This window comes from Syngnathoides biaculeatus, chromosome 1, assembly GCF_019802595.1.
Source record: "Syngnathoides biaculeatus isolate LvHL_M chromosome 1, ASM1980259v1, whole genome shotgun sequence".
Classification (NCBI taxonomy): Eukaryota; Metazoa; Chordata; class Actinopteri; order Syngnathiformes; family Syngnathidae; genus Syngnathoides; species Syngnathoides biaculeatus.
In genome coordinates, this window is record NC_084640.1 from 11308013 (window position 1) to 11320384 (window position 12372).

At 47.5% G+C, this 12372-nt stretch overlaps 1 protein-coding gene across 2 annotated transcripts; it reads left to right on the plus strand.

Moving 5' to 3' along the window:
• The first annotated feature begins 6661 nt into the window (after window positions 1-6661).
• Window positions 6662-9956, plus strand: LOC133503831 (cholecystokinin-like). Of its 2 annotated transcripts, none has more exons than XM_061825798.1 (4): window positions 6662-6821; window positions 7086-7200; window positions 7282-7437; window positions 9410-9956. In XM_061825798.1, exons 2-4 carry the CDS (start codon window positions 7086-7088, stop codon window positions 9550-9552), a joined length of 414 nt encoding a protein of 137 aa, XP_061681782.1. In that variant the 5' UTR covers window positions 6662-6821; the 3' UTR covers window positions 9553-9956. The 2 variants fall into 2 exon arrangements, with proteins under 2 accessions (XP_061681782.1, XP_061681774.1); XM_061825790.1 differs by lacking the exon at window positions 6662-6821 and adding an exon at window positions 6908-6990.
• The last annotated feature ends 2416 nt before the right edge of the window (window positions 9957-12372 follow it).

Here is a 12372-nt window from a genome sequence, read left to right on the forward strand (position 1 = left end):
GCGGGGTACACCCAATCGCAGGGCACATAGAGACAAACAACCAATCACACTCACAAATCACACCTAAGGGCAATTTAGAGTGTCCAATTAATGCTGCATGCTTTTGGGATGTGGGAGGAAATCGGAGTGTCCGGAGAAAAGTCACGCAGGTGGGTCCGGGGTTGAACCCGGGACCTCAGAACTGTGAGGCCAACGCTTTACCCGCTGCTCCACCGTGCCGCCTGGGAACTTTTCAACTCACCCAAATTCCAAAATCTGCACCGTTCTTAAAGATTCACATCCTACTCTTAGTTGCACAAAAAAATTCAAGTCCAGCGTCAACTTCCCGCAGGAATCGCCTTCTCTAATTCTTTTGATTTTTTTTGTCTACCTGCGATTTGTGATTGGCTGGTTCAGATGTGCCTCGTGACGCGCGTTCGTCAATGGAAGGACAGGAGACGAGTTGCGATCGGGTTGTTTGATGAGACGCCGCCCGCGGCCAGGACTCCCTTGTACGTCTTCGCTAACTAGTTGTCCAACAAGCATTGATTATCCGGCGCCCATATCGCGCCGTTCGTCACCTGGAATGGTCACCGGGCCCCGGCGAGCTGCGAGACCGCGTCCAAACGGCAAGAACGCCAGATAAATGCTGTCGCAGCGATTGTAAGTAAACTACAGGATGCGTTTTTTACACTAGAGCAAAATAAAGCCTGATCAATAAGCTTTGTTCACCCAGACACCGCTCTGCTCCCTTGAGCGCTATATTTTCTTTATATGTATTTAATCCTCTTAGACAATAATGTGGCTGCACCGCAACGGAAATATTATATTGGGGCAATATAAAAGCGGGGAAAGGCAGGAGAAAAACAAGTGATGGTAAAAAGCTTTGAATAGCTAGCGTACATATCGAGAAATATATTAGTAACTGTATACCTTTATATATAATGGTGTCTCAAACCTCCGGTGCTGGGCTGGACCCAAAGTGCAGCACTCCGAGACGAGGACACGATGTCGTTTTTTTTTTTTATTCGAAGCTGAGGACATGCACTGGTGTAAGCAGTCCGAGAAGGAAGAGGTACAGAAACGCTAAGCAAAGGCGGGATCAGAAAACGTGAAGCGAGGTCTGATGACTATGAACTAGGACTTGACTATGGAACATAAACTAAGACAGGACTAAACACGCTGACAAGGATAGCTCAACACTACACTACTTTCAGTGGTGGAGATTCCTACAGTCAGTGAACGCAACTCACTAACTCAGGGCACAGCAAACTGGCAAATGCCAGTGCCAAAAGGTGGGTGCACCCCGCCTCCTGCCCGTTGACAGCCGGGATCGGCTCCAGCACTCCCCGCGACCCTTGTGAGGATAAAAGAAAATGGATGGATGTTCAGACCTGGAAAAAATCAGGACACGTTTACTGGAACAGCTGAACTTGATTTGGCGTCCATCAGAGGCGCTTGAAATGATGGCAGACTCACATTGAATGTGCTTTAAATTCTGAACAGACGAGAGACACAAAGATATGAATTATGCGAATGACTAGTTGCTTGATTTTCTCTGAGGGTGCTCCTGAATGTGTCACCGACCCGGGAATCTCTCTCTCTCTCTCTCTCTCTCTCGACCCGATCAAAGTGCAATCAGACAGCGGGATTTCCCCTCACGGGCCGGCGAAAGCCGCCGAGGCGATGACTTAATTAAGGCTAGTCGATAGTATTGACCCACGGTTGGAGCTCCGATTTCGACTAGTTTTGGGCTTAATTACTAAAGCGATGGCTCGGCGCAGCCATGCGACGTCCCCCTCGACCAGATACACGCTTCACTCTCGAAGGACCGTGCAGGTATTCCGAGTACCTCAAGGCCTCGGGGCGCACATGCCAAAAACTCTTTCACCGAGAACCTTTTCTGGCCGGTTCTTAACATTGAAAATGGCTTTGCAGTGTAGCTTAATGTGGATACTCCACAATCTCCACTTTGCTGCCGCGACCCGAAATATCTTCCCGCTCGGACCGTTCTTTCCGATTTGTGTAAACGTTTCCGTGAATTGTCCCTCCACAAAGTTTTCGCGTTGTTTCCGAAACTAAATAAAACCTCTGCTGCAGCTTCATTGACCTACACATTCCTATACAAAAAAAATAATAATAGTAATTCATCCATAACCACTCGAGCTTCATGACGGAATCTTAAAGGAGAGCGTGACTAATAAATGAGCGCGGCGCTAGCCACCCTCGCAACGTCTCCCGCTTCTCCGCTCGAGTGCGGCGATGCTCGTGCTCGCCGTCTCGGGGAAGATGAGAACACTCCATCATCCGCTTGTGCTATTCTCAGACATGCGCCACTTTTTGTCACACACGTGGAAATGACTTGATGAGTTTTGCGCGAGTGCGTGTTGGGCCCGTGTCCTTCCCGAGACACTTGAGGGGTGTGCTCGTCGGACTCGAGAGCTCACGTCGCCGTAACGATGCCCGCACCTCGCCGTCGTTCCGAGTGTCGACGGGCACTGTTGCGTGCGGGCGTGTCGGGTTGAAGTTCATCGCTCGAGGAGGCGTCCACTCCTCTTGTTAAGATTGAATTCTTCATTCTCACTCCGCAACTACAGTAGAGACAAAAGTTGCCGTTAATCTCAGAAGTGTTCAATGGAGTTCGGGTCAGGGTCTGTGCGTGTTCCTCCACGCTAAAGGGATGAACAACATTGATGCTAGTTCTGTTGGCCCGTCTATAGCATTTTGTACAGGTGTCCAACTCAAGGCCCGGGGGGCAGATCTGGCCCGCCACATGATTTTATGTGCCCCACGAAGCCAAATGTAGTGTCAACTTTCTGGATTCTTGTAAAACTCTGTCCCGAAATTTCAAATTGTCATATGTCATCAATGATAAAGTTGAGATAATACAAGCATTTTTGTGAGTAGTTGAAAAACACATTAACCTTGTTTTTTTATCCCAAAGCTAGTTCATAATTTGATGATGTGAATATGAGAGGATTAAATATTTTTGTTCCACGGTCATAACGGTCCTCTGAGGGAAACCGGAACAACAATGTGGCCCACGAGAAAAATGTGTTTGACACCCCTGATTAAGATAGTGGACGTTCATAGGCCAAAGTTCATGTGTTTTGCTAAATATTGAACTTGAACCTTCAACTTGGAGTTGGAATTAACAGTTTGACCGTTTTTCATGACAGAACGAGCCAAGCGGCAGGTCTTATCTCGGAAAACTAGGAAGTCCAGGTACTATTTCTATTTCACACGGGCAGCGCGGTGGTTCAGTTGGTAAAGTGTCGGCCTCAGAGTTCTGAGCGCCCGGGTTCGATCCCTGCCTGTGTGGAGTTTGCATGTTCTCCCCGTCCCTGCGTGGATTTTCTCCGGGCACTCTGGTTTCCTCCCACATCCCAAAAAACATGCAACATTTATTGGACACGCTAAATTGCCCCAAGGCGTGACTGAGAGTGCGGCTGTTTGTCTTAATGTGGCCTCCGATTGGCTGGCAACCTGTTCAGGGTGTACCCCGCCTCCTGCCCATTGACAGCTGGGATAGGCTCCAGTACTCCAAGCGACCCTCATCAGGATAAGCGGCTAAGAAAATGGATGGATGGACGGATGGATGGGAAAGTTGCCCCTACTAACATGGCTACTATGTAGCCACGTCGCTTAAACTGAGTGCGCTCTTCATTTCAAAAATATGCAACCGAACACACTGAGTGGGAGGATGTGACCCTCGTGAGGATAAGCAGTAAAGAAAATGGATGGATGTTTATATATTTTGGGGGAGTCGCAGGGCCGAGGAGGGGGATTTGTGCCGTGTGAAATTGCGCCACAAACACGGTGTGCCTCCTTTTTTGATCCGCATATAGATATTCTTCATATAGCTCGCTAACAGATGGGGCGTGCGGCACGCAATGTTCGAAGCGACGCGTTCACGCTGAGCCCGGCGCGCGGACGCGTCTTCCAATGGACTGAAACCTTATGCTCAAACGCTCCTGTGAGATGCCGTCTCTGTGACAAATACTTTAATAGACGTTTGCATTATTTAGCGTGTTTACGCGTGCGCTCCGTTAAAGCCGGAGCAAATCGCCTTAGCCGGGGGTCTCTGGACATTTCTCTTTAGGAGTGCAGTTTGCGTGCGCTTTCTCTCTCTCGAGCCAATTACAGACTTTTAATGAGCATTTAACCTGAAACCTCCGAGAGCCCTGCTGCGTCCTGCTAGTATTTTGCTAAATAGCGAGAGAGGGAAACAACTGTTTGACACGTCGCTCCGGAGAACCGAGAATCAAACTCTGAACCTCAGAACTGTGATGCGAACTTCTCTGAGGTGCACCCAAATCGATATTGTGGCCGCGTGCATCCCATCGAGGCCCGTTTGTAATATTTTGAACCCTTAAGGTCACGCCGAGCGGCCCGTCTCAGTGCCACCGCGCGGCCGCTGGATTGTGCAGGCGTACCTAATAAAGTGCCCGGCGAGTGCATAAACCCGATAACAAGGGGCAGACCTCCCACGGCACACGCTTAATGAATTCCGTTCCCGACAAGCGAGGCCTCGCCTCCCACACCGGATGCAACGTTACAACCCGTTTACAAGCAGCCGTGAGTGTTCTGAACGTGGAAGGTGAGAAGGGGGGGGACGGGGGGGGGTGAATGGAAGTTCTCGGGCGCTTCCTGCGCAGTCGTCGGCTGCCGCTGATGAAAAAGACTGTAAAATTCCCGTCGGGCGACTCGCGGCTGATCACGACCTCGTACGCGAACGCGCTCGCTCGCGACGCAGGCGTGACTCATCGCCGCGGCTCGCCGGAATCCGCTTGTTTGATTTCAAAGTCGACTCGAAACTCTCACCAGATGCGCCAATTAACCCTAAAATGAGACGTACGCGTTGTTGGCCACGAGAGACTTATAATAATCAAATGATTTCTTTTTTGCAAATTATTGAAATGTTTATGCAAAAAAGTAAATTTGACTTAAAAAACAAAAAACTGCCGCCCTGAACTGGTCGCCGACCAATCGCGGTGGATTCAAAGCTCACAAAAGCAACGACGCATCAATGCGGTCAGAACTTCCCGTTAAAGCTTGCACTGAATCAGTCCAATAACTGTGTTGTGATCTCATGCCTTGTAGCGCCCCCGTGGCAGCATTTCGAGGGAATCCGATGAGCAAACGTGAACGACTTCCAAGGGGATGTCGGTGAGAAACCACCAGCTAATCTCCGTTGTTTGTTTTGTTCATAAAAAACATTAAGTGGCTACACTTGATCAATAGCCATCGACCGGAGGGCCAAAGACGCGCTGCGTGATCGATGGACCCGGTTAATCTTGCGTGGCCGGATAGAGACATTGCGGGGGGGGGCGTGGGGGGAGACATGTCGGGAATGAGGCCAGAACCTCTGCTGGAGCGGAGTCGCCTGTTATGTCAATACAAATAATTTGTTACTCGGGATTGAACAGGTATCTTTTTAAAAAAAAAATAAAAAATTAGGATGACTTTCACCCTACATTTGAAAATATGTCTGTACTGTACTTTCTGGGCTAACACCAGCTAGCTAGCACTCGGCGTTAAAAAAAAAAAAACCCTAATGTGTACGCCCACGTATTTCAGAAGTATCCATCCATCCATGTGGGAGGAAAACGGAGTCCGCGGCGAAAACCCGCGCAGGCACGGGGAGAATGTAAAAACTCCATACTGTCGGGGCCGGGATTTGAACCCCGGTCCTGAGAACTGTGAGGCCAACACAGTAACCACTTGCTCCACGATTCCACCTTTCAGGTGTATTTGTTAAACCATCCAATTTCTTTGCCGCTTATCCTCACAAGGGTCGCGGGGAGTGCTGGAGCCTATCCCAGCTGTCAATGGGCAGGAGGCGGGGTACACCCTGAACCGGTTGCCGGCCAATCGCAGGGCACATCGAGACAAACAGCCGCCCTCACAATCACACCGAGGGGCAATTTAGTGCGTCCAATTAATGGTGCATGTTTTAGGGATGTGCCCACCTGGAAAATACTACGCAGGCACGGGGAGATCATCCAAACTCCACACAGGCAGGCCCGGGATCGAACCCGGGTCCTCAGAACAGTGAGGCCAATGCTTTACTAGCTTAACCAGCTGTTCCAGCTGTGTTTATTGATTTTTATATTTCTGTTTTACAACAGAATTTTCTTTTTGTTTACTAAAACCATAACACCAAAATGTTGGTATTTTGCGGGTAGTTTGAACGGATTCAAGGCATTTCAATTCATTTCAATGGGGAAATTTGATTTGAGCTACAGTACGAGTCATATGAGTTACGAGCGCGGTCACGGAACGATTCCGTTTTGTAACTCAAGATGCCACTGTAATTGATTAATACTGTATTTTTTTTAATATTTCATATTCTGCACTTTAGTCACTTAAGGAGTTGAATGTGTACCTGACATTTTTTTTTTTTTACACACATGCACACAAATACGGGCATCACAACAGCTAATTGGGGGAGAAACAAAACAAATATGTGATTTTGATGCAGATGCTTAATTTTACAACACAATGACATGTTCTGTCACTACTACACACACAATACACACACGATACACACGCCACGGTGCAAGTCAACAAGGCGGCTCCCGTCGTGTTGCTGTTTTATGACGCGCACAAACAATAAAGCCGGAGCGCACCCCGCAATTGTTGAAGTTGAGGAACAAATACGGCCATGTGGGTCTTTTGCGCCAACACACACATACACAAACGCAGTCCAGCCCGTGACCGCGCACACACGTCGTCAGAGCGGTGAGAGAGTATAAAAGGGCCACCCTTCCCACTCGGCGGAGAAGCGCTCTCCTAACGCTCACACACTCCCTTGAACCAACACAACCTCTTTTCTCAAGGTAGGAAACCACCTTTTTTTTTTTTTCATTTCTTTAAATTTATTTTAAAAAATGGTTAGCATATGTGTACAATATTTTTTCCAAATATTTCTCAATTTTATATTTTTATTTTTTGGGGAAAAATGTTATTTTCCCTGCTAGCAGAAAGTGTATGTCTGGACATGTGTGGGTAAAGCATTGATATTCATAATAGATAAAACGCATTTGATTCCATAATGCATGCGTCGTGTTTTCCGAACTTCCCCGTTTGTGTGCGTGTTCCAGATGCCTGCAGGGCTGAGTGTGTGTGTGCTCCTGGCGGTCCTGTGTTGGAGCTCCTCAGGGCTCGCCCTGTCCTCCCGTCTCGGGGACGAGGACCGCCGCGCCCCCTCCGAAGAAGGTACGCCACCCCCTCCTCGTCAATCCCGACCCCCGTGGTGTGACGCCTGCCCCCTTTGTGTGTGCGCGCGTGCCCCCGCAGCCCGCCTGCGAGCCGACACCCGCGCTTCGGGGGAGTCCCATCTCCGACACAGCCGCTCGGCCCCCCAACTCAAAGCGCTCCCCGTGTCGCAAGAGGATGGCGATTCGCGGGCCAACCTCGGAGAGGTGCTGGCCAGACTCCTCTCCCCCAGAAAAGGTGGGTGTCCTCCTCCTTGGGGGAGGAACATGCGGCATCAACAATATGCGTCGTTCATTACTAGACACAAGCGTTCTTCCCTGGACAGCCCCCCCCCCCCCGCCCCTCCCATCCCCACCCTACACGACCACTTCAGGCTCACTAATTACTGACCCCATGAAGTGCACGGCAGCTTCGTAAAATGAATTAGCGGCTCCGGAAAGCTCTTGTGGTCCCAAAGTGCGTTTATTAAAGTCTTCCGGCCCCTTCGCGACGCACTGATATATTTCATACTCTCCAGCTTGATGAAAATTCACGTAATATTCTTCTTTTGCTGCATCGCACCCCCCCCCCCAAAAAAAAGGGAACACTCGATGCCCTCGAATAGCCGCTGGCATTTGGTTTTAATGCTGTTCTGATGTCTTGGCAAAGGGTGCGGGGGAAATTGATGGGCTTTGACACGCTGTCAAGAAGGCTGCCAGATAGTAAGAGACAATATGTCCTCATGCATCAGGACCAAATGAAGGCCTCTTACTTAAAAGACCGTGGGATGAAAGGTGCAATTACTGATTTATAACACGGTAATAACACTAGTTTGTTATATAGTGTAAGTGTAATAGGCCAGTTTCTGATTTCATTTTAGTTACGAGCCATCACTTTTTCTTCTTTGTGTTGCTATTCAATCAAACAAAAAAAGCAATTGAGGAAAAAAAAGTTATTCCCTCACATACAGACCTATTTTGCATGAACGTCTGCTCATGAAACAAAGGAAAATGTACATATTCATAATTGAATATGACACTTATCCATTACATCGTCTTCATTTCCCCAAGTTTCCAATTTCGAATATTCCCAAATCCCCCATCTTCCATCAACCCCCCCCCCCCCCCACAGATGGTTACAAGAAATTTACAGAAAATTTCCCCCACACGTATTCTCTATAAGAGTCACTGATAGTGTAGTGGTACACACGCCTGCCTTTGGTGCGGGCAGCGTGGGATCGATTCCCGCTCGATGATGGTATCGATATCTGCCCTATAACTGACTGGCGAGCACTTCAGGGTGGAGTCCGCCTTTCCTCTGAAGCTAGCTGGGATAGGCTCCAATTTTCCTGCAACCCTTGTGAGGATAAGCGACTTGGATAATGACATGATTGATTCTATATATACATATAGGGTTTTTTTATGACTCCACCATTGTGATCAACTCTGAGAAGAAAACTTCATTTTGCCAGCGAAGAGCTTAACGTGTCAAAGGTCAAATTGATATGCATCTCCTTCGGCTGTGTGTGTGCGCGCTTGCATATATGTGTGTGAAGTCCTCTTCCTTGCTGTTGGCTTTGCATGTTTTCGATGTGGGAGGTGTCGTTGTCAAGCCTTCTGCAGCCAATCTTCTCAGCACACCAGGGAACTTGAAACGTTGTTCTTTGTGTGTGTGTGTGTGTGTGTGTTGCGTGGGAGGCAGCGGGCGGGGTGAAAGCGGCGCTTCTCCGCAAGCAGAAATGTTGCTCGACTTCAATCCTGATAAAAATAAATAAAGATTACGAGAGCACGATGGAAACTTTTTGTCGGTTGCTCGCAGGCCGCAGTATGAAGCGCGCCTTGGTTGTGATTTGCATCACGGCGGCGGTCGTTTAGGTTTGAGACGCGGGATTGTCAATGCGTTAGAGCCGAGTTTTTCGGGTATTTCAAAAACATCACAAAAAGATGTATATATATTTTTTTCCTTTGGCGCGAGAAAACTGAAAGGAAGATGGAGCGAAAGTCGTGCGGACTTGGGGTATGGAGATAGCGAGTGAGGGTGGTGGTATGCATGGTGAGCAAGGAGCAAAGGTAGGTTGGGGGTCTGGATTACTTTTGTCTAAACGAAGCTCCTCAACTCACAGGGAAAAGGTGTACATAACAATGACGTTACCGCCATTGACGGCGTGTGCATTAGTCACTAAAAAGAATTTTCCGCCAACGCTAAAGCAGACATTTCTCACACCGAGCAGGTTCGGTGCGCCGGAACTCGTCGGGCGACAGCAGAGGCGCCGGCGGCCCGAGCGCCGCCAACCACCGGATAGCGGACAGGGACTACATGGGCTGGATGGATTTCGGACGGCGCAGCGCCGAGGAGTACGAGTACCCCTCGTAGAACGGAACCTGGCCTCTCCGCACGATCAATAAAAGTCTATTTGATGAGGTTGTACATTTGTTTGTAATGTACTGTTCAATGCAATATACATATGCCAAACTTTTGCCTCTTTGTCATCGATTTGTTGATTTATTGTATGGAAATTGGTGGGGGGGGGATGTTGGTGTCATTGAGACATGCTGGATTTGAATAAATATTTAAGGTAATGTATCTGATGGTTTGTTTCTCAGTCTTTCAATCCAACTGGGCTTTATTTTCCCCCTTCCTCATTTCTAATTGTCATGTGGGCTTAAGTTGGGACTTTCGAACAAACGGGAAGGATCGTCCTCAATTCTTGTACTGTACTGTAATTTGGTGTATTATAAGTAATAACTGTGAATCATCCATACGAAAATAAAACTAAGTATGACCATATTACTTGATTGGTTGAGGGTCTTTCTGTATCTTTATGTGTATGTGTGTTACACCAAAAATAAAGAACAGTACTACCCGGCAATCCAGGGACAAGATGGTGTTCAAGCAAACATGACAATAACTAAAATTATAACTCCCGTTGAACAATTTGCTTCAATAGAGGAAATTAAACTACTCTAAATGACTCACTTAAAATACACTGCACCTAAAAAAAATTGTACCTGTGTTTAATAACTTCATTATACTCTGCTTAAAAGTTAAATACAACTGAACTGTACTTGAATGTACTTCACTTGAAAAAGATGGCGCTACTACAGTTTGAACAGATGATTCAATAATTGTTAGTGGTACAGAACTTGGTGGTACACAAACAAACAAAAAAAAATGTTTTTTGGGGGGGAGCAAATTCCTAATGTAGAAATTTAGCACACAGCAAGTCTGGTAAATTTACAGCGAGTCATTAAAATTTCAAAAATTGATGTGTTCGCTGCGTGTGTACTCTCGTCTCCTAATGTAATTTCTATTTCAGTGGAAAATATAAAAACATGGAGTCTTCCTGCAAAATCACTCGTTCATGAATCATCCACAGCCAAATGTCGCCTCACAGGAAGAGGAAGTGAGCACCGCTGAAGGTGGTTTTTTTTTTTCTTCTTTCCCTGCAGCAGTGTCATAAAAATCAAGTATGCACCAAGAGGTCCCATTGGATCCTCAGCATAATCATGCGCCGCACGAGCGCCAGGAGGCCACTAACGACGGCGACGGAAAGGTCAGGGATGAAAGTCGGCGAGCGCGTCGTTTTTGGGGGTGCGGCGAGCTTGGGGATGTCTTCAAAGGGACGGCGGGATCATTAGGAGCAATCACGTCGGCGCTTCGTTTTCAAAGTGGCGTTTGAAAACGCGCGTTAATTGCACCTGACCAGTGTGCTATTGAAGATGACACAAAACGCTTTGACAACCGTTGCGGTGCTGCGAAGGGGCTAAGCGGAGCTAAAAGTCAGCGTGGTGGGGAATTGTGATGAAGCTGCCTACTATGCTGCTCGCGTTCCCATGTTTACTGGTAGACCTGAGCGAGTGTGTGCTAGTGTGTGTTGCATGAGCAAAGGGGGATCGATGAACAAAGCCGGCCCGTGAATTATTCAGAGAAAAGACTGGCGATGCCTTTGGGGAAGGGAGACGGTTTCTTCCTCTGTGTGTGTGTGTGTGTCAGTCTGCCATTCAAATGTGCAATCGGCCCACTTGTGACGAGCTGAAGGGGCCGCGCAGGACTCGAGTCAAACTTTGTGTTTCGAAAGGTGACGCTACTTCACACGCATGGGGTGTGCTATCGCCACTCAAGTGTGTGCGTGTGAGACGTAAAGGGGGGGGGGGGGGTGTAGGACAAGGACATGCGTGTTAATACTCGATTTGACCTGCCGTCCACGTGTCACTGTTGCTATGTTTGCTAATGAATGATGCGGCCCACTCATGAAAGAAACATGAGTTTCTATTGGCCTCGTGGGTTTTATGTCATACCCTGTCTAATATTCCCATACATAACTTAAATCTCTCCAGAATACTGTACCGTGTATGCCAGTGAGTATCGTCCGGTGCTGTGTTTCTATGTATTGCGGCGCCATCTGTTTTAAAGCAAGGTAGCGGTTATTTGAACTTTTTATTTTTAATCACTCTTAATCATCTATGCAGATTTTCATTAGCCCTTTTATGGCACTTTGCACTCGACATTAGCATTAAGCGAGTGGGCCTTCGTTATGTGACAAGATGATGATTGGATGATTTAATAGTTTGGCGTTTCAATGTACAAAGTTGATGTTTTTTTTTTTATGTTAGTTTAAGAGTGATTTTCAACTAGGACTGACAAACGGCTTGAAGCAAGCATGCTAGGAAGCACTTGCTAATGCGATCAAACACTTTTTGTGACAATGTTAGAAATGTATTGTTTAGCAATATATTCTTCCATATTGAGCTCAAACTGTTTTGCATAAAATTGTACTGAAGCTTTCCTTGTTGGGCGCTGTCGTTTCAATTGAGTAACATTTGATCGTTTGATCCCACTGCTTGTTATTATTCTCTTTTTTCTTATGTTTTGCTTCTTGTAGGTTATGAATTTATCAAACTGCCTTCACAATCTCAGGGCGGCCTGGCGCAAGAGGAATTGGACGACCAACCTGGAATGGAGCCTGACGGACGAGACGACGTATGCACGAGCGCCACCTGCTGGGAGAAGAGGTTTCGCCAGCATTGCCTCAGGTCCATGTACAAGTATGGATGCACTCATCTTCACTCATCAGACCACTCAGCAGACTAGTGGAAGGACAAGAGTGCAGTAGTACAATGACTGGAACTCACTAGTATTGCTTTCTTTTTTTTTACATTGCTGTATGACATTCCTCCACACTAGTAGGAAAGC

What these genes read in the sequence shown, in the direction of transcription:
- LOC133503831 (XM_061825790.1), top strand. An exon ending in CCGCGCCCCCTCCGAAGAAG is followed by an intron (nt 7,201 to 7,281) that starts GTACGCCACCCC and finishes GTGCCCCCGCAG; the next exon opens with CCCGCCTGCGAGCCGACACC. An exon ending in ACTCCTCTCCCCCAGAAAAG is followed by an intron (nt 7,438 to 9,409) that starts GTGGGTGTCCTC and finishes CACACCGAGCAG; the next exon opens with GTTCGGTGCGCCGGAACTCG.